The sequence below is a fragment of the Haliotis rufescens genome, unplaced genomic scaffold, assembly GCF_023055435.1.
Source record: "Haliotis rufescens isolate VD_foot unplaced genomic scaffold, xgHalRufe1.0.p SCAF_21, whole genome shotgun sequence".
Classification (NCBI taxonomy): Eukaryota; Metazoa; Mollusca; class Gastropoda; order Lepetellida; family Haliotidae; genus Haliotis; species Haliotis rufescens.
The window spans coordinates 7,632,227-7,657,139 of NW_025963902.1; the positions used below are offsets into that span (position 1 = coordinate 7,632,227).

The window sequence follows — 24,913 nt, forward strand, 5'->3', positions numbered from 1 at the left end:
CAGTGATTATTGTTCATTATTGTGTATACTACTGCTAGAATTCTAGGGACTGGTCATTATTACAGGGGGCGGTCGGTAGTAAAAAATATTTTCCAAACATTTTTTTTAAACATTTCAACATTATTTAGGGACTGGTCATTTGTTAGAGGGAGGGGGGCATGCAAAAATGTTACATGTATTTAGGGGGTCAACAGAATATACAGGCCTAAAACCAGATGTTCTCTCTCGCTTTAATGCCAACACCCCCCATTAATGGACAAGTCCATGTGGAGTTTACAGTTGGTTCATGCTGTATTTTACTTTGCATGTTTTCATGTCGTTTGTATAAGAGTGCATTTTGCTTGTGTATAAATACATGAATTGTACATTGCTGTCTTAATACAGGTGTATATAAATTTTTTCTGCGAATTTTTTCATTTTTCTGTAAACATGATCCTCTTCTCATTTCTGTTACCAAAATTTGTGTCTCATTTTTTGAAACCATTATCCTTCTTTCAGAAGAAGACACTTTTTACATGCGAGTCCTATGAATGTATGCAAAATTATAGAGGTCTGCTTTGCTGTCCCTTGTCTGATTGAAGAGTTGCCTCCCTTGGGCATGCCAGGAATCTGTGATCGTGGGTTTGAATCCCTGTTTGCCTCAGTTGTTTCTAGGTTTGTCAGCACCATACCCGTGCTCGTGTGTTTCACCAAAGTGGTAAACACCCGAGACCTGCATCACTTCGGGCTTTCCTCCCACATTAAGCTGACACGCCGTGATATAACTGGAATACTGTTCTAACCCGTGTTAAACCAAACTCACTAACTCGCCTTGTCTGGATACACAGGAATTTACTGTTGCATTTCCAGGGAAAGTGAAGCAATATTGTTCAAAATAAGGGACACTCAACAAAAACAGATGAAAATCTTTCAGTCTTCAGAAAGTTATCAATTTTAATCAAGCTGTAACTTCACTTGGGGACAAATAAAACCTAATTTGTTGTGGCCTTACGACTGGTTTATATTGCATATTTAAGTCTGGATTTCTGGTGCTAAGCTTAATGCTCAAAGAAAAACTCTCATTAGTTCATATTATTTTTTACTTGGGCACTTCATAGTTTACATCCTCTTTGATCTTGTTATGTAATTATTCAAACAAGTATTATCACCGTTGTCATATTTATTTCATCGGCAGTTGATACAATACTAGTTTACATTCTTGTTATCCTGTTAATGTCACAATTATAGAATTGCCTTTCAGCAGCTTATACAGTCAGTGCAGATATGTTTTTCAAGCATTTGCAGTTGAGTGATCAAATTTCCTATATCTGACATTCTTCCTAGATCATGTGAGGATGGAATAAACTTATTTACTGTGTATTGGTCTTTGTTGTCACAATCCTGTAGGGAGGGAGTGAGTGAGTTGGGTTTAACGCCGCTTTTAACAGTATTCCAGTTATATCGCGGCGTGTCAGCTTAATGTGGGAGGAAAGCCCGAAGTGATGCAGGTCTCAGACGTTGACCACTTCGGTGAAACCCACGAGGAAGGGTATGGTGCTGACAAACCTAGAAACATAATCGGGGCGAACCGGGATTCGAACCCACAATCATAGGTTTCGGGCGTGCCCAAGGGACGCAACTCTGCACAGCGCCTTAGACGACTGGGCCACCCGTGCCCCCCGTGCCCCCCAATCATGAAGGGATCTGGAATAGAATGTGTCCCCAGCACCCTGTTGCTGGTTGGTTTGTTGTTTAACGCCGCACTCGGCAATATTCCAGCTACATGACGGCGGTCTGTATATAATCGAGTCTGGACCAGACAATCCAGTGACTGACATCATGAGCATTGGGATACGATGACATGCATCAACCAAGACAGCGAGCCTGACCACCCTATCCTGTTAGTCGCCTCTTACGACAAGCATAGTCGCCCCATTGCTGGTCGTACGAGGCGATTAGATTGGGAACCTGTAGGGAATCCGGGTTATAAATGGTCCCTAGCTTCTATGCAGGCTGTAAGAAGCGATTGAATGGATCTTGGGGTCAGGCTTGGTGACATGGTTGATGGTTTGTCAGTGTACCCTGACAACATGGATCATTGCATATAATATCCTGGATTGTCTGGTCTATTATTTTATAGGCTCAGTGGCATGGATTGGTGTTCTTGATATCAATCACCAGATTATCTGGTCCGGACTCAAATATTTACAGGCCGCCATAATATGGCTGGAATATTGCTGAGCATGAAGAAACTACCCAACCAACCAGAAATGCATGCACACGCACACACAAAACAAACTCTGAGAGTATGAAGACCATGTTTATTATCATATAGCCTACAGTTAACATTAGGAAACTAAGACAAAGAGTTAGAAGACATCACAGGTGAAGAAACAGTCAATACAAGTAACAAGTAACTAACAATGGTAGACAGGCAGTTCTCCCAGTCCTAGAGCAGTCAATACACTTTACCCGTCATAGGCATGTGGTTTTAAATGAAGGATTCCTAAGGGTTTTTATTGGACAGTATATTAAAGTCAGGATAAGGTGTAAAAAAGTAAGGTTCCATGAGTTTTTTTTAGATAGTATATTAATGTAACAATCATAGGGTAGTAGAACCCAGTGTTAGAAAGCAAGGTTCGATGACGTTTTCTTCTTAATCTGAAAGAGTGTCAACAAATAGATGTGTTTTTCAGTGAACTAAGTAACATTAACAAGCAATATTATTGTCGTTAGGAGCAGGTATAAATAACTGTTTCCCTATACAGTACACTATTGAAGAGTGAGTGAGTGAATATTGCTTAATGCTGCATCAGCAATTTTGCAGCTATTCGCAGCGAACACTATTGAAGAAAAAAGTACTTTTGATACAAGCAACTTTTTACTTTTACAGATAAACCCACCCTACAGATTGCAAAACAAAAACAAACTATGCTTATTTATAACTCGCTTGTTTTAATTTTTGTTTCAACATTTATTTCAGATTTTTCGTTGACATTTTTTTATTTGAAAATAACAAAATATTGGTCTGGCTTTGAATGATTTTCAAATTCTTGATATAGGAAACAGTAAATTGATTTTCTAAATTTAGACATTCTTAAAATAATAATTTCACTGGTATAGTTCATTATCACCTAATATGAGGATGTTTCTAATGAGGGCATTGCTCCTTATGTCAATGCTGAATACCTAGTAACAATACATGCTTCCTAACATTCACAACAAAATGAAAGACTAATACAGCCATTTGCAGTAAAAATCAAAAATAGTATACTCCTCAAATGAAGTTAAGCACCACCCAATTCTTTCATAGTGATATAGTTAATCTGCCATGCCATCACTATAGACTAACTATAGCCATGGCAGATTAACTAGGGAAATATGAAAGAATCGAGTGGTCCTTAATGTTAATATTAAGACCATAATGACATTTATGGTAATCTTAAAGCAGCAGAAATTCTGCATGGAAACAGCCATTTGGTAGAGCTTCTGCAGACAAAAGTTGGAAATGACACACCATGGTCAGCATAGTATAGGCATCATGATACAATGTTTACAATATCTGAATCACAATATACTATTTTGAAGCAAAAAAAAAATGTGAATGTTTTCTAGTTTTGATATAACCGAATTAACATGTGAATATGGCAGAAACCACATGCCAAAATCGACCCGTGAAGATTCCGGGGTAGAATAGGTCTTCAGGAACCCATGCTTGCCGTAAAAGGTGACTATGCTGGTCAGACTCCCTGACTTGGTTGATGCGTGTCATTGTATCCTGATGCTCATGATGTCAATCACTGGATATACAGGCCGCCACATATTGTCTGGTCCAGACTCGATTATTTACAGACCGCCGTCATATAGCTGGAATATTGCTGAGTGCGGTGTAAACAAACCAACCAACCAACATGCCAAAATCCCATGTGTATCGCCAAAACTTTGTTCATAATACAGTATGTACCTAAAAAGGCGACTTGGAGTGAAAGTGGGTGAACAGTCTCATTTTGATGTACCGTATTTGCTGTAATGAGCACCCTGTGTGCTAGAAAATTGACAAAAGGGGTGCTTGTTAAAACTAAAGACAACAATTTATATTTTTGTTCAGAGATCAAGCGGTAATGAAGAAGCGTAATTAAACTAAAACATTTTTGATAATAGCTACAAGTCAATAATATACCCGTTCTGCGTTGCTGTTTTCAGAGCAAATTCTGTAATTTACACAAGAAAAAATGGACTGTCATGAAAATTTTCAGTTTTAGTAGGGGCACTCATTAAGTACTGGTACTTAGACTGTTCCAGAAGTTAGTCAGTATTTTGGGGGTGTAGCAGGGTGCTTAATGTGGCAAATACGGTAAAGAAAGTTAAAGAAATCTGTGTTCAACTGACACGCTAAAGAGTCAATAAATATGTATCACAATATCACTTTCGGACATCTTGATTTTTGTATTAGACAGGGCCAATACAGGATCAGACTAAAAAATAAAACAGCTCTTATAATGTACCCATGTACATTTATCTAAAACAGATTACGAAAAGATACGTACCACTACAGAGTGAAGAGTATTGTGCACTGTGTCTTGAAGTGTAACATTGCTGCCTTGCCTGTTACACCCATTGCAACTGAGACTGTTCTATGCTCCAGAACACAACATACTACTACTACTACCCTGTACTAAAGGATCTTGTCATCGCCATTTAATGATGCAGTATTAATCTCAATAAATGTCCTGTCAAACTAAGCTTTGATTAAGTGTGTGGTTTGTGCAATCTAACTTTAAGTAGGAGAAAGTACTTGGGGATTCTACCCAGGGCCGTGTTCCACAATTCGATCTTAGCTGAAGACGATCAGAGTCCCACACTTCATCACTGACAGTCGTAGCACTGAGATCCCTTGTGGAAGAGGGCCCTGGTAGGTATTTGTATTGAACTTGGATTAGGCTTGCATTGTTCTACATGATAATACATCCCCATGATATACCATTACTTCTCCTGTCACTTTCTAGGATCATGTGACTTGCATTGTTCTACATGATAATACATCCCCATGATATACCATTACTTCTGTCACTTTCTAGGATCATGTGACTTGCATTTCAGATAAATAAGTAAAAAAGCTTTCCGTCCACAATACAACAGGTACTTAAAGCTCATAATATACAAAAACGATAAATAAAATATCTACAGTAACAGCACGTTTCAAACAACACTCTGTTGTAAGCTGGGCCAAAGCATAAACAATACACCATAGTCATGGATATCGTCTAATGTTGGAGTTATAGTGAAACCTGGCTGTTCCAAGTACTTCTCTTTGTCCAGATTAACAATGATCTAGATAAACAAAGTTTATGCCATGAAAGACAGGCCATTACAAAACTCATCTGGAAAGCAATTTCTCTGATAAACAGTGTTCAAAATAAGCTCCTGCCCATAGGCCTGTGGTAGTTAGATCTTGTGTCGGGGAAGTAGTTTTAAATTTGTATGGGCCCTAATGGCTGGCCTGCAGTAAACTTATGTGTTGATTTATTTGTCACAATAAGCTGCAGTTTTTTAAATGAGGGCATGACAAGTTGATCTGGGCCTGCAACGTCTAAAGTCTGTGGGTCCTGATGGTAGCCTGACAATTCTTTTTATTTCAAACACTGATGACTAATATTGGATTTGGAAGAACAGGGTACCCGTCCTAGGAGATTATTAGTGTTATAATACAAGGGTGTGCTATGTCCATTGTTGGAACAATTCGTTTGAGACAAGAGGAAAGTGAGCCTCGATTCCAACTTGGGAACTAACACAAAACAGATACTTCTCTTCTTTGGGGGAGATTGTCATAGCTAAAGGGGGTTAAGTATCACTTTAATGTCTCCCTGCCACTCCAACAGGAGATCTCAGGGCAGATTACTGTCACACAGGAGACAGCAGATCTGTCTCCACGGCTCAGTCTATAGTCTGTAGAGTGAGTTTGGTTTAACGCCGCTTTTAACAGTATTCCACTTATATCGCGGCATGTCAGTTTTATGTGGGAGGAAAGCCCAAAGTGATGCAGGTCTCGGACGTTTACCACTTCTGTGAAACCCACAAGCACAGGTATGGTGCTGACAAACCTAGAAACATAATCGGGGCACTAGTCAGTAGAACAATGAAGGCGAGGGCAGTTGGAAAATTACATCTGTAACTTTGAGAAAAGGGAGTGAGTTTGATCAGCATAAAGCTGCACTGAACAGTATGTCAAGTGGGTGAAAGGCCAAAGTGATGCAGCTCGTAGACACTGACTACTTTGTAAAACAGTCTGGATATGATTCTGATGGGCCAAGGATCGGAAACTTGAGTTGTCTCCCCTGGTGGCCTCATGCTGAGCAGCGATGTTAAACCATCTATGCCAATAACAGTCCCCTTGTACAAAAACCATGGGGTACCTGGTGGGACAGCCCTAGGGATCTATTGTCTTCTGGAACCCCCCCTGGGGTTTCAGGTATTGACCCACATGCGTAGGAAGACCGACAGATAATCACACTGAATATCCTAGTGGCATACAGCTCCGAATATAGGTCATCCTCCTAAATATGGTTCCTAGAATGCAGAAAGGATGTGCAATATAACATTTCTCATTCCATGACAGAAACTAGCACTTTACATACACCGAGGTGTGCATACTAACAATAGTGACACAATAACACAATGACAATGAACCAAGTGAAACATCTATTTGACATGGTTCAGGACACTTGACAGATAACACTGACATTCAGGAACCGTACGCTTCCAACATTTGTAATCAAGAATTACATACACAGAGACGTGAAATTAATTACATTAAAAACAATTATAAGCAGAACATAACAATATCCCCTCCTTACAAACATAATTCCGACCCGTGAGCATCCAGGGTCGAATAGGTCTTCAGCAACCAATGCTTGCTGTAGAAGGCGACTATGCTTGTCGTAAAAGGCGACTAACAGGATTGGGTGGTCAGGCTCGCTGACTTGGTTGATGCATGTCATCATATCCCAATTGCGTGGATTGATGTTCATGATGTCAATCACTGGGTTGTCTGGTCCAGACTCGATTATTTACAGACCGCCGTCATACAGCTGGAATATTGCTGAGTGCGGCGTTAAACAACAAACAAACAAACTAACATAATTCCGTATTTTTCACTGGTTTCCCAGTCAGTGTTTGAAAATAAGGGGGTCATGGCCTTTGAGGTTTTTGATGGCATTTGAATAAAGGGATCCTAAACCTTAACTTTTACACCATAGTCATGTCAAGGATCCCTCTTCAAACACTGTCATCGATAGTGATTTCAAAACACATTAAAACAAAATTACCGTATTCGACGTAATAAGCGCCCCGCCCTAATAAGCGCCCTTAGCCATATTTGCTAATATATTGGTTAATGAACAATCCCAATTAGCACCTCTTCCGATTAATCTATGTACACAAGACTTATTTATACGGTAAGATACGCACTCGTGTGTTATATGCACCCTAATTACAGGCAATTAAATTCTGGAAAAATATATCTGTCGTACATAAACATTCCAGGCTGTCAGCATAAACCACAAAATTTATCTTTCAACTCCAAAATAATATTCTAATTAGATCCCCCTATTTTTAATTTTGAGAGCGCCCTGGGCGCTTATTACGTCGAATACGTAGAATACTTTAAAAATGTGAACCTCTATTTGAAAGTTAAGTTGAAAATAGCCCAAAGCAGGTGACGCACATCGTGAATGCTTTAGCTCTTAACGTTGCTGAGCTTTAACAAAGTAAATTATAAACTATCCCTATCTGTGACAAGGCTGGGATACAGGCACACGCTGATACAACACTACATGTACTCGATCAGGACGGAGAGGAATTATCAGCAAAATCTGAACAATGATTCAAGTTACTATCACTAATCAACAGCTATTGTACATGTCAGTGTAGAACTGTTATAACAAACACGGGACATTATACATCGTATTAAACTGGGATATAACAGGTCTGCAGCTGTCGTATAAACTTGGAGCACCAGTGTCGGTGCATACGGACTAATATCATTCTGTCAATATGGAAGTCGAGGACCTTCACAGCATAAACAAATCATCCAGGCGAATCTAAGGCACAAACAACAACCATCGACAAAGGAGAAACTGTATTAGAAACTGACTACTTGATATCTTGGTCTTTTATCGAAAAACATAAACTGTCCAAGAAAATGCTTGAAAACAATAATTTGCTTCAGCCTGTTGAAAAAAATATAAAAAATCGCCTGCCACAAAAATTACATTGTCGTAAGGTGTTTTAATTTTTTTTATTCAGGCTCATAGTTTTAACTAAAACAGTATCTGGTTTTGCAGCTGTACTTGAAAAAATATCTAGTCTCCATACATAATCCCATGCCCCACCCCGGTCGGTTCCTTAGTTTTATGAAACGTCTGTGAACCTGTTTTCGCAATTTTTTGCCACAGGTATCTGATGTCAGATTTCAACAAAGGACATTGACTGTTGTCTTAATGAAATATACAAAGAGATAGCTTTGGTCCATGCAAATATGCAGTTTGATTCAGCTTAAAGCAAAAGCTGACAAGACTCTTCACGGAACTAATGGCTACTGATGAAGGTTGAATGTAAGATGAGAATCTGTTTAATTTTGATGTCTTATGTCTTTAATATCGGAGATAACAATTTAGGGCAGTACTCCACTGCCAGATATACCCTGAGACTTCTCTAGGCGAAGGAGGTGTGGTTTTCATCATGATCAACAAGCTCCATACTTCCTGTGACTGAAATTGTGAAACTGTTTTTATTTAGCTTCCGTATAAGGAAATATCACCGATGCAGGATAATATTTGCCTAATAGCTCTAAATATTTCATTTACATAATTTCTTGTGAACTTTTTCTACAGAAAGGGTGTTTAATTTAAACACTAAACATTCCTCCCTCTTTCATTTATACATCCTACCAATCATGATGTACACCGATTTCTCAAAGCTCCTCACAACAGTATTTTCTACAGAGAATGTCAGTAAGTGCAATGGAGGGCATGTTCCTGAGCGTCTTTGCACTGCGGAGAGCACTCATGAGATTGCTTGTTCGTTTAAAACCATTATCCTCTACAGTGTTTCAAATTACGAGGGACTTGGAGTCGTGCCTACAAACATTAACAATATCCATATATGGTACCATTAGGTATTTTTATCAAGTAAGAATGATTTTTGTTGACGAGTACCTTTAACTCAGAATCATTTTTGACAAAGAGCACCAACAGAGCTAATGCCATGAATCACTTTTTTATTGCTTCCAAGACCCAGTTCCAAACATTTGGACCGGGGCCTGGTACAATAACATAATCGGTGAGGCCATCTTTGAAGCAGTGTTGCTCTACACATTTCATATTTGGTTAGCTGGTACGCCTGTATTTTCGTTACAAACAAAACCAGAAATCAACAAGAACCAGATCTCACCTTTTCCGGTAGATTGGTTGAACACAGGCCAACCATTTCCTTTTGTCTTAGTAAGCACAAAGTGTCAAATCCATTAACTTTGAAGCCCTCACAAGAAATCATAACTATTGTTAATATCTCGATCAGTTTTGTGGCAAGACAAGGACCTCATTCTACAAAGTGATCTTATCGCCAAGACGATTGTAATGCCCGTGCATCAACATAGTCTTATGATCACCTTAGTGCTAAGATATCGGTGTAACAAGGCCCAGAACTGCTATGGAAAGACAACTGATCTTTACTGGAAATGTTTTACATATGCTAACAATAAACAATGCAGATGCAGTTATAAAATCAAATCCTAACCAATCCAACACACATGGGTACGATATTAGACTATTCTCTGTGATAATTATGTTATGATGTCACTGACTTGTGTCCAAACTAACACGGGAATGCAGTCAATCTCATTAAAATCAGATCTTAGTTCTCGCTGCTGCTAAACAAAGATCTGAGGACATCCCATTACGGGTCACGTCGGACCGACCTTTCGCAAACTCTGACCGACCAATGGAATTACTGACAAGAAGTCGACATTAGCCAATCAGAAGGCAGCTTTCTCGTGCTTTACGGCACTAATTTCAAATTGGCGACTACGCTTCGAAACATATTTTGACAAATTATCGATTACAAATTTGAAACCTGAACAAAAGAACGTTCTAGAATGGCTAATAGATTGTCTAGATTGTATAGATTCAGTCGTTGAGCCCGTAACTATCCTTCGGAATACCTCGTTTTAGTGTTTTCGAGGCTGCATGATTAAAAAACACATTCCGACTGTCACTTTCATGATCTGGAAAGCGACGCTCTGATTGGTCGGATGAAAAGTCGTTCTGACGTGACCCCTAATGGGATGTCCTCAGATCTTTGTTTAGCGGTAGCGAGAACTAAGATCTGATTTTAATGAGATTGGAATGCAGTCAGATTTGTGCAGAAGGATATGATTCTTAGTCCTAGGACTAAACCAGTGTTCAAAATTCAGGGGTCCTGGGGTTCTTGTGGTCTCCTGCTACAGTATTTGAATCCAGTGACCTCTTTAGTTTTTAAATTTGAACTTTAGGGTTATGATAAGGACCCCTCGACTTTCAGCCCTAGTTTCGAACATTGTAAGGTGCTAATGAGTCATTGTATCGTCCATTTCAAGCTAACGGCTTCTATGCAGGACCTAGCTAGGATGAGTCTGTGTGAGGAGGGGCGTTGATATCAGTAAGGTGTTGATATTGATGCGTCTTTCACCAGCTGGCTTGCAGTTTCTCAGCAGTTTTCTGTATGAAGTCCCTATGGCTGGCATACAGCTGTAACGAATGATCCACATCCATCCACTGAACTCCTACAGCATCATCACCTGCAACATCAACAGCATCACACATTATAAGATTGACATCCAAACTTTCAGACAATTTCTGGGTCCCATCCACAAAGCGATCTAAGCAGTACGATTGTGGAAAGTCTATGTTGAAGTATTGGAGCTACGATTGTCTGAGCGCTAAGATTGTGGAAAGTCTATGTTAAAGAATGGGAACTACCATCGTCTTAGCGCTATGATTGTGGAAAGTCTATATTGTAGTATGGGAGCTACGATTCTTAAAAGTATGATTGTGGCAAAATCTATGTTAATGTTTGTGAGCTACGATCATCTTAGTGCTAAGATAGCTTTGTGGAACAGGGTCCAGGTGTTCCTAAAACCTTCTTAATCCTCTTACTATAATCTTTAAGGCCATACATACTACTCAAAAGAAGTTAAGAAGGACACAATTCTTTTCCCTGACTATAGTTAATCTATCATGCACTATGGTCATATGAAAAAATTGTGAGTTCTTTTACTTCTTTTGAATAGTAAATAATAAACAGAACACATTTTTTTGTAAATTACCCATCTTTATGAGTCAGAACCTTGTACATGAGTCAGTTTACCCTGACTCTCTTGCTTGGCCTAAGGCAACAAACGGGATTGGGTGGTCAGGTGCACTGACTTAGCTGAAGCATGTCATCACATCCCAATTGTCGTTGCTCATGATGTCAGTTCCTCGATTGTCTGGCCCAGACACAATTATTTACAGACTGTCGTCATATAGCTGGAATACTGCTGAGTGAGGCATTAAACAACAGACAAAACAACACTTGACTCTTTTAGTACTCAATAATAACTGAGAGGAAGGGAAGTAGGTTAGGTGAGGTGAAATGGGGTTTAACGTTGCGTCCAAGATTATTGCACTTATATGGCGACGTGCATGTACGTGTATGTGTGTGTGGCTGCTTGTACTAGTCCGGACTGATGCCGATTTATAGTGCTAGCCCATTGAGATATCATGCCGCAGTTTAACATGACCACCCCTCTCAGACACAGTATACTGACTCTGAGCCGACCAGACCTTGTTTTAGCCCCTTAATGCCGAGCGCCAGACAGGGTAACAACAAGTACATGTACCATTTTTAACTTCTTTTGGTATGACGTGGCCAGGGATCGAACCCCGGACCTTCCGCTCTCCGGGCGGACGCTCTCCCTCTAGGCCACGGAGGCGGTCTAGGAAGGGAAGTAACTCAAGAGTACTGCTGACAAATCTAATTCAAGGAAATGGCTTTTCCACGAAAGATCAACTTGATGGAGTTAGACTGGACACCTCTCAAGACAGATGTCTCACCTGCATTGAGTTTAAATCTTGCAACATTTTCTCCTCTTTCGTCATGTAAATTCACTGCTATTGTCTCCATCCATGAATTGTCTGTGTTCCGAGGATCGTCAACGTAACCTCGGTAAATCTGTAACGTAGAGGAAATAGCTGATATATGCTGTCATCACAAGTGAGTGAGTGAGTTGGGTATAACGCCGCATTTAACAGTATTTCAGTTATATCACGGCGTGTTAGCTTAATATGGGAGGAAAGCCCGAAGTGATGCAGGTCTCAGACGTTTACCAGGTCGGTGAAACCAAAGGGCACAGGTATGGTGGTTTTCCCAAGGGACGCAACTCTGCACAGAGAATCGTCACAAAAATCAGGTTCCAACCTTGGATTCAAACACAGGACTTTTTGCTTGATGAACATCGAAAGTAACTATTTGACTACCCTACCCTTACTCATTGAGTTATAACAATTTTCCAGCAACATCATGTCAAGACAGTCTTATGTCAAGTCTTATTGAAATCAGATCTTCTACTCCGATACAATACCTATGAGTGTACGGTATGAGTGAACAGAGCATTCAGACAAGAATATCTGATTTATGTATCTCGAAAATAAATATATCAGGAAGTTTTGAATGCAAACAAATAGAGTCACACTGTTCCATGGTTGTGGATATTTTGTACATCCCATCGATATTGAAGGTCATGGCATTAACACCAAAAGGTGTATACAGTCAAGTCTTGTTAATCTGACACTCATTAATCCAACAATCAGCTTTATCCGACACTAATGATGAGAACCGATTAAATCAGTGCTATTTAGACCCGTTAACCTGACAGTCTCGCTATCCGACTCCAACACAGCTAATTTGCAACAAATTACCGAAATCACTCATTAATCAGTCTCGTTGATCAGCATACTCCGTGGTCGTCTGCCCGCGAGTACACAGTCCCCGTTTTGATGCGAGACAAGTCAGCTGGAAGCTGCATATTACAACGGTTGCAGAGATAAACTTGCTTAACAATAAACAATAAATGCTTTAAATAATGAAAATAGGATTAATCATACGCTTCATTTTATATAACGTGTTTGTATCGTTACCTATCGTGAAGATGTCCAATTTTCGATCACAAATGTTGATACTACTTAATTTCGCCATAATCATATGCAACCAACTATGTCAGATTAACAGGACTTGACTGTATTTGTTAAATTTCCACTAGAAAGCTGACATCAGGGTTCAGCTGACAACCTCCTGTGGAAACGTCCTGATGAGGTATCACATCGGAATAAAAGCATGATCTCATTGAGCCAGATAGAAAGGGATATCAAGAATGAGCTACCCATTTGTGGGGAATTTAATACTAGCAATGACCAGCCATTGTGATCATTTAAAACTGAATCTAGGCGACATGACCGTTTATTCACCTCTGCTCCACCTCGGTCGAATAAATCGCTTATTGACTGCCTAATTTGTCTCTTGTCATCATCTGTTGCCATGAGTGAGTTCAACGCCTCCTCCCCAAACTCCCTCTTCAGTGTGACAGTCACCACCTCTCCTGCATCAACCATACCCTGCAAACCAAGCATTGGAATAGCATGTCTTCACAACAAAAGTTCAAAGATTCATTTTTTGTGTCCTCTGTACATGTTCTTGAATAATCTTCTTACAAATAAGGCCAGACTTATTTTTATTTTTTTATTTGGTTTACGGATCCGCCAACTCCCAAAATGTGAGTAAAATGAAAAGCAGTGAAATTTTTTATTCTGTTGATTTACTGCTGCTGTCAAACTTAGAAAATCATCTAAAATACTATTATTGAAACCTGTTGAAAATGTACCTTAAAACATTTTTTTCATTAGCCACTTGACATTTTGAGGAAATAAAAAACTATATTAAGAAAATGGAATATTCTTTTTTTGAAGACCTAACACCCTGAATTTTTTGGGAAAAAGTCTGTAATCCCACCTCCCCCAAAAAGTCTGTTCCAACATTGAAACCTCATTAACTTATAATATGCATGACCTTACAAAACAACACAAGCCATGAGGAGTCAAACCTTTTTGTAAATGTAGCGGCCATAAAATTTCCGAGTCCCGTGATGGGATTCGAACCACGGACCTTCTGATCAGAGGTCGGACGCCTTGTCCACATGACCAAAGAGGTTAACCCCGTCAGCAAGCTGACAAGATATGGATGTCATCTGTGGGATGACTCCACGCCCTGCTACATACTCCCCCGTCAACAGAAGGCACGTCCCGGGCCGCATAGTAGGGTACTGAGGCTTATTTTGCTCAAATTTAATATGAACGTGCTCAGCCCCACGTTGGGCGCCAATGTAGCGGCCATAAAATTTTCGAGTCCCGTGATGGGATTCGAACCACGGACCTTCTGATCACAGGTCGGACGCCTTGTCCACATGACCAAAGAGGTTAACCCCGTCAGCAAGCTGACAAGATAAGGATGTCATCTGTGGGATGACTCCACGCCCTGCTACATAAACATGAGACCAGTCGTACACATTGCATACTATTTTGATCAGAAAAAGGACATATATTTGGCGACAAATAGTAAACAATATGCTGCCGTCAAATATTTTCTTGCTGCAAGTGTTTGAATGATCTCTATTGTAAGATTTAAGATAGCTGACAACAAAAGTGGATGACTTCAATCAAAATTGGTGCGACTGCCAATTTAGTGCCATTTTTAACAAGGTTTCACACTGTTTGTTTTTGTCTACAACACATTCCTGGCAGCGCCCACTCCTTATTGTCTACAATACATTCCTGGCAGCGCCAACTCCTTATTGTCTACAACACATTCCTGGCAGTGTCCTCTCCTTATTCCTTATTGTCTACTACCTACCCCTGGCAACGCCCACTCCTTATTGTCCTGTCTCTGCACTGCTATAAACTGAAGGATAGGACTCCCGGATTTAGCTTTAACTACTTCTCCTGTTGTATTCCTCTTCCATCTGAAAAAGAGACAAACCTTTAACATGCTTACCCTTGCCACAGAAATATTTCAATTGGGTCCAGAGTTTGATCAGTGATGAGCATTTGAAATAGTTTTGACTTTGCTTAATACCTCAGATCAGAGGTATTCACACCAGGTCATGTTGAACCAGCAACCAGAGCACAGCTGAGTGTGGACAATACATGCACTGTACAAGAACATAACTATCATGTTTAATGATGCCATGCAGCAACCAAATCACCGCCTGATCCTGTTAGTCGCCTCTTACAACAAGCATGAGTTGCTGAAGACCAATTCCAACTCACGATGGCACACATTGTAACCATCCATCTGGGTTCCCGTTTTACATCAAGCCTGGGTAGCGAGGATCTAGTCTAGAAATCCTGCGGATGGAATAGAGCCCTCAGTGGGTTGAGTGAGTGAGTGAGTTGGGTTTAACGCCGCTTTTAACAGTATTCCAGTTATATCGCGGCGTGTCAGCTTAATGTGGGAGGAAAGCCCGCAGTGATGCAGGTCTCAGACGTTTACCACTTCGGTGAAACCCACGAGCATGGGTATGGTGCTGACAAACCTAAAAACATAATTGGGGCGAACCGGGATTCGAACCCACAATCATAAGTTTCTGGCGTGCCCAAGGGACGCAACTCTACACAGCGAATCGCGGCGCCTTAGACGACTGGGCCACCCGTGCCCCCCTCAGTGGGTTGAACTAACTGCATGTATTACCTTGTTACTATGGGATCTGCTGCATGATTTGGACCCCATCTTCCGAGACAGCCTCGCCCACGGAGCCCTGTGCGACCCACTGGGTTCCTGAATGACATATATACAATACACAGGGGGCTGCAGGAACAACGACATCTAGGATGCTGAACTGTGTTCAAAGAATTGTCCCAAATTGCAATTTTTTAAGTTTTTATATTCAGAGGAATACAACATTGCACTCAATGCAATAAAAATGAAGGTTTAAAATATAAGCTTAAGATTTTTAGAATGTGAATTTGTGTATCTTTAATCCCAATTTGGAATTCTTTGCCAACATTTGCTGCAGGATTGAAGCATACTGTCTGACTCTGAGAATACCTCGATCAGCGGTAGAAATTAACAGTTTTAGTCCACTAGTCCTTGTTATGACCGGTAGAAACTAACAGTTTCAGTCCACTAGTCCTTATAATCATGATAATGATAACATATAGCAAAACCCCTAAAAATGGCAAATTTCTTTTATATTGGGTAGTTTGGCAAGGACTACAGGACTAGTGCCAATTTCTGAATGGCATTATCTGAATGATAACATAGAGCAAAACCCTTAAAAATGGCAAATGTCACTCACCTTGGAACTTTGTCTATAACTTCGTAATTTCCTAAATGGCTTCTCCTGTTTATTACTCCATCTAAACTGTTCCATTTGGGCGGCCGTATAACTGCATCGGAGTGTCTGAAATAGGAGTGAGTGAGTGAGTGAGTGAGTGAGTGAGTGAGTGAGTGAGTGAGTGGGTGCGTGTGTGGGTGAGTTGGTGTTGGTGCGAGTGAGTGAGTGAGTGAGTGAGTGAGTGAGTGAGTGAGTGAGTGAGTGAGTGAGTGAGCTGGGTTCAATGCTGCTTTCATCAACATTCCTGCAATGTCAAGGTGGGGGACACAGTAATGGGTTTCATACATTGTACCCACGTGAGGAACCAAACCCAACCCTTGGTGTGATGAGCGAACGCTGTAACCACTAGGCTACCCACTCTTCCGATACAGGAGGGAGGACATTGTGTGAGTAGACAACAGATCACCTATCTCTAAATCACCTAAATCATATAATATATATATAAATATTTAATTATAACTAGACTAAATTCGGGTGGTCTGGCTCGATGACTTCGTTGATGCACATGTCATTGATCCCAATTGCCTGGATCAATGCTCATGTTGTCAATGAGTGGATTTTCTGGTCCAGACTCGATTATTTACAAACTGCCGTCATATAGCTGGAATATTGCTGAGTGCAGCGTTAAACAACAAACAAACAAACAGCACATTGGAACCATGTCTACTCACCTAATATCAGGATCTGCCCAAACTGGTTTTTCCAAAACTTTGGGAGATGTGTAGTCTACTGGTTCATAGACAGCAAACTCGGCACTCCATGGCACCTTGTCATCTGGAACTGGGAACCGTTTGACATCCTTTGTCCGAGGATATGTCTCAATGCGAGCTTTATAGTGAATACTCATAGTTAGGATTCTTATACTTTGCCGAGAGGCACCGCCCCCTAGAAACCCAGTTAGCTGAAAAATAAGAAATATTATTAAATATGATAATTATCATTATTAAATGATGGTGAAATATTCTTTTCTTTCCTGTCAATTAGCTGTTATATCCATGCTCATGCCTCCCTACATTTGCCCTTTACTGTAATAGCATATATAGAAATGGTGAAATTAATATTTAAAGTGTACCAGGGGCAGATTGGTCATGGCAGGGACCTTTTTTTCTGACATCTCTGAAAACAATCAACACCTCTCTCCATCTTACAAAACAACCATCACCTCTCACTATCTTACAAAACAACCAACACCTCTCTCCATCTTACAAAACAACCAACACCTCTCACCATTTTACAAAACAACCAACACCTCTCTCCATCTTACAAAACAACCATGACCTCTCACCAGTTTACAAAACAACCAACACCTCTCTCCATCTTACAAAACAACCATCACCTCTCTCCATCTTACAAAACAACCATCACCTCTCACCATTTTACAAAACAACCAACACCCCTCTCCATCTTACAAAACAACCATCACCTCTCTCCATCTTACAAAACAACCAACACCTCTCTCCATCTTACAAAACAACCATCACCTCTCACCATCTTACAAAACAAATTATATGGCAAAAAAACGATGCTGATAGCGACATTAAACTTCAACTGACTTACGATTCCCTTCAGGTGACCTTGACCTAAGATTTGTCACGTAACCAAAGTTATTCCAATCAGAAAACCCACCCAAGAGATCACAAATGTTAGTGAATGCAGTTTTCCACAAGTCACAATATTCCATCAATATCAACAGGGCCTGTACTTAAATAAATCTAGGCCAGGCAGACTGGTGACTGATAAAACACAATCGCAAACATTTGACACCAAAACATTCTCTCAAACACACACTGTATCAACGGCTTCAGAGGGCTGCCACATGATTATTTGATGAACGTTTAACAGTTGTAACATCATGCAGATACAGTAACAGATATTCAACAACTATGACAACAAGTACCGGTATTCATAGCAAAACTAATTAAATAGAATGATTCTCAACAAAACATGCAATCAGTTGATTCGAGCCATATGGATCCTTCACCAAGCATGCAGTATTCATTACTGTGTCTACAAATCCAGACATGGCAAATGGCAGGGTTAGGAAAAATATTAAGTTCACTAGCTTGTCCCAGATTTATTTGTTTGTTGTTCAACACCGCATTCAGCATTATACCAGCTATATGACGGGAATCTGTAAGTAATCGAGTGTGGTCCAGACAACCCAGTGATAAATGTCATGAGCATCAATCCAAACAATTGGAATATAATGACATGCATCAACCCATTAACAGAGCCTGACAACCCCGGTCCATTTAGTGGCCTTTAACAAGCAAGTTTGGGGCCTATACCAAGTTCGAGTTCATTATTTTGTAAAGGGGCCACGCTACATAAAATTGTGTTTGTTTGTTGTGTAACGCCGCACTCAGCAATATTCCAGCTATAAAACGGCAGTTTGTCAATAATCGAGTCTGGACCAGACAATCCAGTGATTGACATCATGAGCATTGATCGATGCAATTGGGATACGATGACATGCATCAACCAAGTCAGCGAGTCGCCTCTTACAACAAGCATAGTCTTTTCCGGCAAGCATGGGTTGCTGAAGACCTATTCTACCCGGATCTTCCCATAAAGTTGTGTAGTGGTGCGCCTGGTACGAGGTAAGTCAATACAATGAGATGGTGAGATATGTATATACATCATCATTAATATGACTACAGCGTTTATAGCATACAACACACATTCCTTCCATCAGCTGACCTCACAATATTCAAATCAGTCAAAATGATGCTACACACATTAATATAACTCTATTATCATAATTATATACTATTAAGCATGAGATACAAGAATACAATCATATACACTGAAATCAAAACAACTACCCAGCATAATAATATTCATATAATACTCTCCATAGTTTTCAGCACCAAATCACAGATTACAAAACAGTCAAAGTGTGGAACTGTAGTACAATAAAAAGACAAATACAATATATGACTTAATATTTCTGAAAAAATCTAGACTTGCATAAACACAACATGTTTCAAAATAGGTTTGGATATCTATATCAATACATCTCTGATGAAATTCCTTGCTAAATAATAATGGTGGATCCACAAACTGCCTATCCCAAACATATCTATGGTGGATCCACAAACTGCCTATCCCAAACATATCAAAATCCACATTCACACAAAGAGTTCTTTAACTCCCAACAGCTGACTCCTTTTTGCGTTGCTGAAGCAGTGTAAAACCATACTCACTCACTCACTCACTCACTCCTGCCATGAATCAAAGAAAACACCTCCACAGTTCAACAATACCACACATCACCTTAATTCAGTCGCTTAGGACTCCAAAAAATCACTATCAATTTTCACATCAATATTAATACTATGAAACAAGATCCACACATCATCTGCACATGGCTACAACAAACTGATATAATGATGCAGTGAAAGCCAGCAGAAACGGGAAAATACAATAAGATATATTGTATCATCTACAAAATAATGTAAAAAACAATTCAAACTAATAGGATCCAAAACCAAACTTTACTGACATGCGACCAGAAGCTGTAAAGGCAGTGATCAATTTGTCATGGTACTTTAACCATACATTTTGGCAAGGTCGCAGTTGGATATGTGATACAATACTTGAACCGGAACCCTTGTATGTATGACATTTATCATTACCAGTGTTTGAAATAATCTTAAAACTCAACAAGACAATCGGGCAGGTGACCCATAAATGTTGCCTGCCCATCTTGAAAGTTACCTGCCCACATTCAGAGATCATAAATACGGAAAAATCGTGAAAAATAAAAGACGAATCACGTCTTGATTCAGTGGAAATAATGCAAACAATTACTTCAGAATCAACAAGGAGTTAAAACAAAACTGAATATGTAAGTAGGCTTAAACTTATCTGCAAGACATTCGGGCAGGTGGCGGAAAATTTCCTGCAGCCCGATAGAAAAGTCACCAGCCACGGGCAGGCGGGCAGGCAGTTATTTCAGACACTGATCATTACTCCTATTAAAATCCACCTATCTGACTGGCCAGTGGCTATCTTGTAGAAACCCATACATCGAACGGACATCAAGATGTCATAGAGTTCCATCTGTTTATCATGTCCTGACTGACCTTGTCAACATCAAACAGTCCAGGTGTAGGTTGATCCAATATTTGCACACAGACATATTTCACCAAATAAAGTTCCTGTACTTGTGAACAAGTACTGGTAATGATAAATCCATTCCGTGTGTCACTAGGGGTGTAAGGGATTCAACAAGCTGAATATTACTGTACCCGGTACACCCCTCAACGTTCTGACACAGCATACAAGACCATTCACCTACTAACATCCTCGGATCCATTCCACAAAGCGATCTAAGCGCTACGATTGTCTTTGGCCTATGTTAAAGAATGGTAGTTACGATCGACTTAGCGCTATGATTGTCTTTGGCCTATGTTAAAGAATGGTAGTTACGATCAACTTAGCGCTATGATTGTCTTTGGTCATGTTAAAGAATGGCAGTTACGATCGACTTAGCGCTAAGATTGCTTTGTGGAACAGGCCCTAGGTGGCATTGTACAAAGTGATCTTAGCACTCAGGTGATCGTCACTCCCATACCTTGACATAGACTTATGACCGTCGTAGTGCTAAGGTTGTTTCGTATAACAGTACCCTGTACTCTAGCGACAAACGGAACTCATGGTATTGATACATGGTCTCACTTCTGTATCATGATGTCAAGAGTTTCAATAATGTATTTCAGAGAACTGTTAAGCCAGAATAAATTTATCATCCGGGTTTTCATCCCTGCCTGCCTCCCCATCAAACAGCCTGTCCTTTGGCGACAGAATTTTATACAGTTTAAATATATGTTATCAATGTCAAATTTTGTCTCATCACGATATTGCTGAAATATTGCCGATGTGACGTTAGATATCAACTCATTCACTAACTCACCAAACAGTCTGCCTCCATCATCTCAGAGACACTTTGAACAGTTTAATAAAAAAACAAAATATAAAAAAATAAACTGCCTCCACCATTTGACGAAGATCTAATTAATTTATTGTGGCCTTACAGACCTATGCTGTTGTGGCCTAATGTAAAAAACACAGGAGAAAATCAAACATGCAGATTTAAAAATCCTGTTATGAAAATACTAATTGAAAAAATAACACCAAAAAGACTCAAACACCAGAGATGAAAATAAGTTCATGCAGTATACAAACCTTGATATTGAGATAGTTAACTTTGGAACGCACTAGACTTGGGTAATACAAGAAGATGAGAGCTGGCGCGGCTAGCAGCACTCCACACACCCATACCATCAAAGTACACTGATTAAACTGTCGCAAGGTATTGAGCTCCTCTGAAATATACAGGCATTATCTACCATAAGCTGGGAAAAGCTGGTTGGTTGGTTGGTTGGTTGGTTGGTTTGTTGTTTAACGCCGCACTCAGCAATATTCCAGCTATATGATTGCGGTCTGTAAATAATCCAGTCTGGACCAGACAATCCAGTGATTAATATCATGACCATTGATCCACGCAATTGGGATCGATGACATGCATCAACCAAGTCAGTGAGCCTGACGACCCGATCCCGTTAGTCGCCTTTTACGACAAGCTTAGTCACCCTTTACGGCAAGCATGGGTTGCTGAAGACCTATTCTACCCCGGAATCTTCACGGGTCTGGGAAAAGCTGGCTGAAGTTAAAATAATTATGAAATCCTTGTACATTGCAACATGTTCAATCAAGAATAGACTTCAATATATTTTATGCAAAAGCATACTTGTCATTTCTTATAAATATATGCAAGAATAATAATTTCACAGGCTTCGTTAATCATTAACAACTGTAGACAACAGTACGACATCGTTCAGCACAATAATGCAACCGTAGCCGTTTTATTATCAGATTCAGCTGATTAGGAAACGGTCAACCACCAGAGGGTATGGCCTAATTATTTTTATTGGTTTATGGCAACATTATTGCGAAATAAATAGCTTGGTTAATCAATCAAATGCTCTGGCTCGTAATTTATTTATATATCTGTGGACATCAACATTATCTGGTGCATGTTTGGTTTGATTGTTGAAGTGTTTATCTGGTATACGTGGACATAGTTCTTGCTTAATCCACCAACATGTTGCATATTTGTTATTTATTACCTACGAGGGCAAACATATCTGGGTTCATAAAAATCATATGTGCCCCAGGGTCATATATTGTCAGGAAACAACAGCAGTGTTGGACAATGGCAGTAGTCCTGTAGTCCTTGCCAAACTGCCCATTAGTTAAGGTATCATAAGGACTAGTATAAATATGACATTTTTAAGTGTTTTGCTATTTGTTATCATTATAAGGACTAGTGGACTAAAAATGTTAGTTTCTACCGCTGTTCAACAGGATATTGTTTTCGTCTTCCGGACGGCATTGTTGACGTCATTTGAATCTTATTGTGACGTGAGGTCGGAATGACGTCATTCGGCAAATTGTGGTTCCGTCGCTGTTGCGACTTGCAACACTAAAATTTGTCTCTGTATGTAGAGATCTTCTTCCGTAATAAATAGAACATAATATTCGTGTTCATGTCACATTATGTTTACGACACTCGTGTCTAAATTCTGGTATTTCCTGAATGACATGAACACTCATATAACATCCTCTATTTATGGGTATATTGGTAAGAGATCAGCTGATATTTATTCACATCATAGCCTTCACCACGTTGGGTTTTAACTTCATCATCAATCAGCTGATTCGGAATATCACCATATAAGCAGTGATATAGAAAACCTACATCTAACACAGGCTGGCCAACAGGCATTATGAATATATGACTGAAATGAGGACATACCGTAATAAGCACCCAGGGCGCTTTCAAAATTAGAAATAGTGGGCTCTTATTAGAATATTATTTTGGTGAAACAGAGTTAAAGGATAAATTCCGTGGTTTATATGAAATGTTTATGTACAACAGATATATTTTTCCAGAATTTAATTGCCCATAATTAAGGGTGCATATAACACACGAGTGCGTATTATACGCGAATAAATAAGTCTTGTGCACATTGATCAATCGGAAGGGGTGCTAATTGGGATTGTTCACTAGCCAATATGTTAGCAAATATCGCCGTGGGTGCTTATTAGAGTGGGGCGCTTCATACATCGAATACGGTATTTAATGTTATCATGGCTATTCCTGTGGCTTACGGTTAAAATTGCTGACTGTCATACAGAACCATATTTAAACTAAATTGAAGGTGTTAATACATCAATACAAAAATATTTCTTCCTTTTTTATTTTTCACAATATCATAACAGCTTCATTCTGATCTTTTATAGAATGACCAAATAAAGTGAGTGTGGTAAGTGTAGTACGGTGCTTCAAATTGTGACCCTTGAAGATTCCGGGATAGAATAGGTCTTCAGCAACCTATGCTTGCCGTAAAAGGCGACTATACTTGTTGTAAGAGGCGACTAACGGGATCGGGTGGTCAGGCTCGCTGACTTGGTTGATGCATGACATCGATCCCAATGGCGTGGATCGATGTTCATGCTATCAATCACTGGATTATTTACAGGCCACAATCATATAGCTGGAATATTGCTGAGTGCAGTGTTAAACAACCAACCAACCAACATCCAGCCAACTTCAAAACGTTGCAATGTGACACACATTATTTTAAGCTGACATATTTACTGACATCACATGTTATTCACATTGATAATTTGATGCTTTTCTTTGTGTATTCCATATAGTCGGGGTACTTCTTGGATACAATAGCATGTGTGGATAATATCCCCCACCTCTTTTCAGTTCAAAACTGGAAAAATTTAACTACTTTCAATCTCCCTGAAGTCAATAGAGCAGAAACTCTGTCATACATCACCGTGATTGTAAATCTGAACTAGTCATTGTGACATAAGTTTGATCTTTGCTCTACCGGGGATTCAGTTAACAATACCCAATGCATCATTGTTCCTGGGATTTTCAAAAAACAAAATAAAATAACTGTTGTCATAGCAGGAATAAAGAATCTTCATCTTGGTTTCATATTACAGATTTTGCTTAATTATTGTATTAAAACACAATATTGAAACATTCAAACATTTTAGCAAGACATTATTAGTGGAATACCAGACACATTTTATTTCAGATTTGTTGATATGATCATTTTCATATATGAAATTTAACTCTAAACATTTACAAGCCCTGACAGTGATTATATATAAAGGTGCTCCCTAAAAAGCCCAAAATTCTACCTGCCCTGATAACTTAAATATTTGACAAAATGACCACTTCAGTCACTAGTCTTCAGCTCGAGTCTAGTTTGTTTGTTTGTTTAACGCCACACTCACCATTATTCCAGCTATATGACGGCGGTCTGTAAATAATCAAGTCTGGACCAGACAATCCAGTGATTGGAACCATGAGCATCGATCCACGAAATTAGGATGTGATGACATGCATCAACCAAGTCAGCAAACCTGACCACCCGATCC

At 39.6% G+C, this 24,913-nt stretch overlaps 1 protein-coding gene across 9 annotated transcripts in view; it reads right to left on the reverse strand.

Annotated features, from left to right (window-relative positions):
* Window positions 1–10,047: 10,047 nt before the first annotated feature.
* LOC124111502 (ADP-ribose pyrophosphatase, mitochondrial-like) overlaps window positions 10,048–24,913 on the reverse strand; it is a 74,880-nt gene continuing 60,014 nt past the window's right edge. For 5 of the 9 annotated variants that reach the window (XM_048401198.1, XM_046471229.2, XM_046471231.2 and 2 more), the window contains exons 2-9: window positions 21,632–21,771; window positions 17,113–17,342; window positions 16,403–16,507; window positions 15,796–15,882; window positions 14,959–15,067; window positions 13,521–13,667; window positions 12,111–12,228; window positions 10,048–10,813 (exon numbers count right to left, since the gene is read on the reverse strand). In XM_048401198.1, the coding sequence (XP_048257155.1) occupies window positions 10,701–10,813; window positions 12,111–12,228; window positions 13,521–13,667; window positions 14,959–15,067; window positions 15,796–15,882; window positions 16,403–16,507; window positions 17,113–17,342; window positions 21,632–21,771 (1,049 nt within the window). In that variant the 3' untranslated portion in view covers window positions 10,048–10,700. The remainder of the gene's footprint in view (window positions 10,814–12,110; window positions 12,229–13,520; window positions 13,668–14,958; window positions 15,068–15,795; window positions 15,883–16,402; window positions 16,508–17,112; window positions 17,343–21,631; window positions 21,772–24,913) is intronic. The other 4 variants (XM_048401199.1, XM_046471233.2, XM_046471235.2 and 1 more) reach the window with 1 other exon arrangement.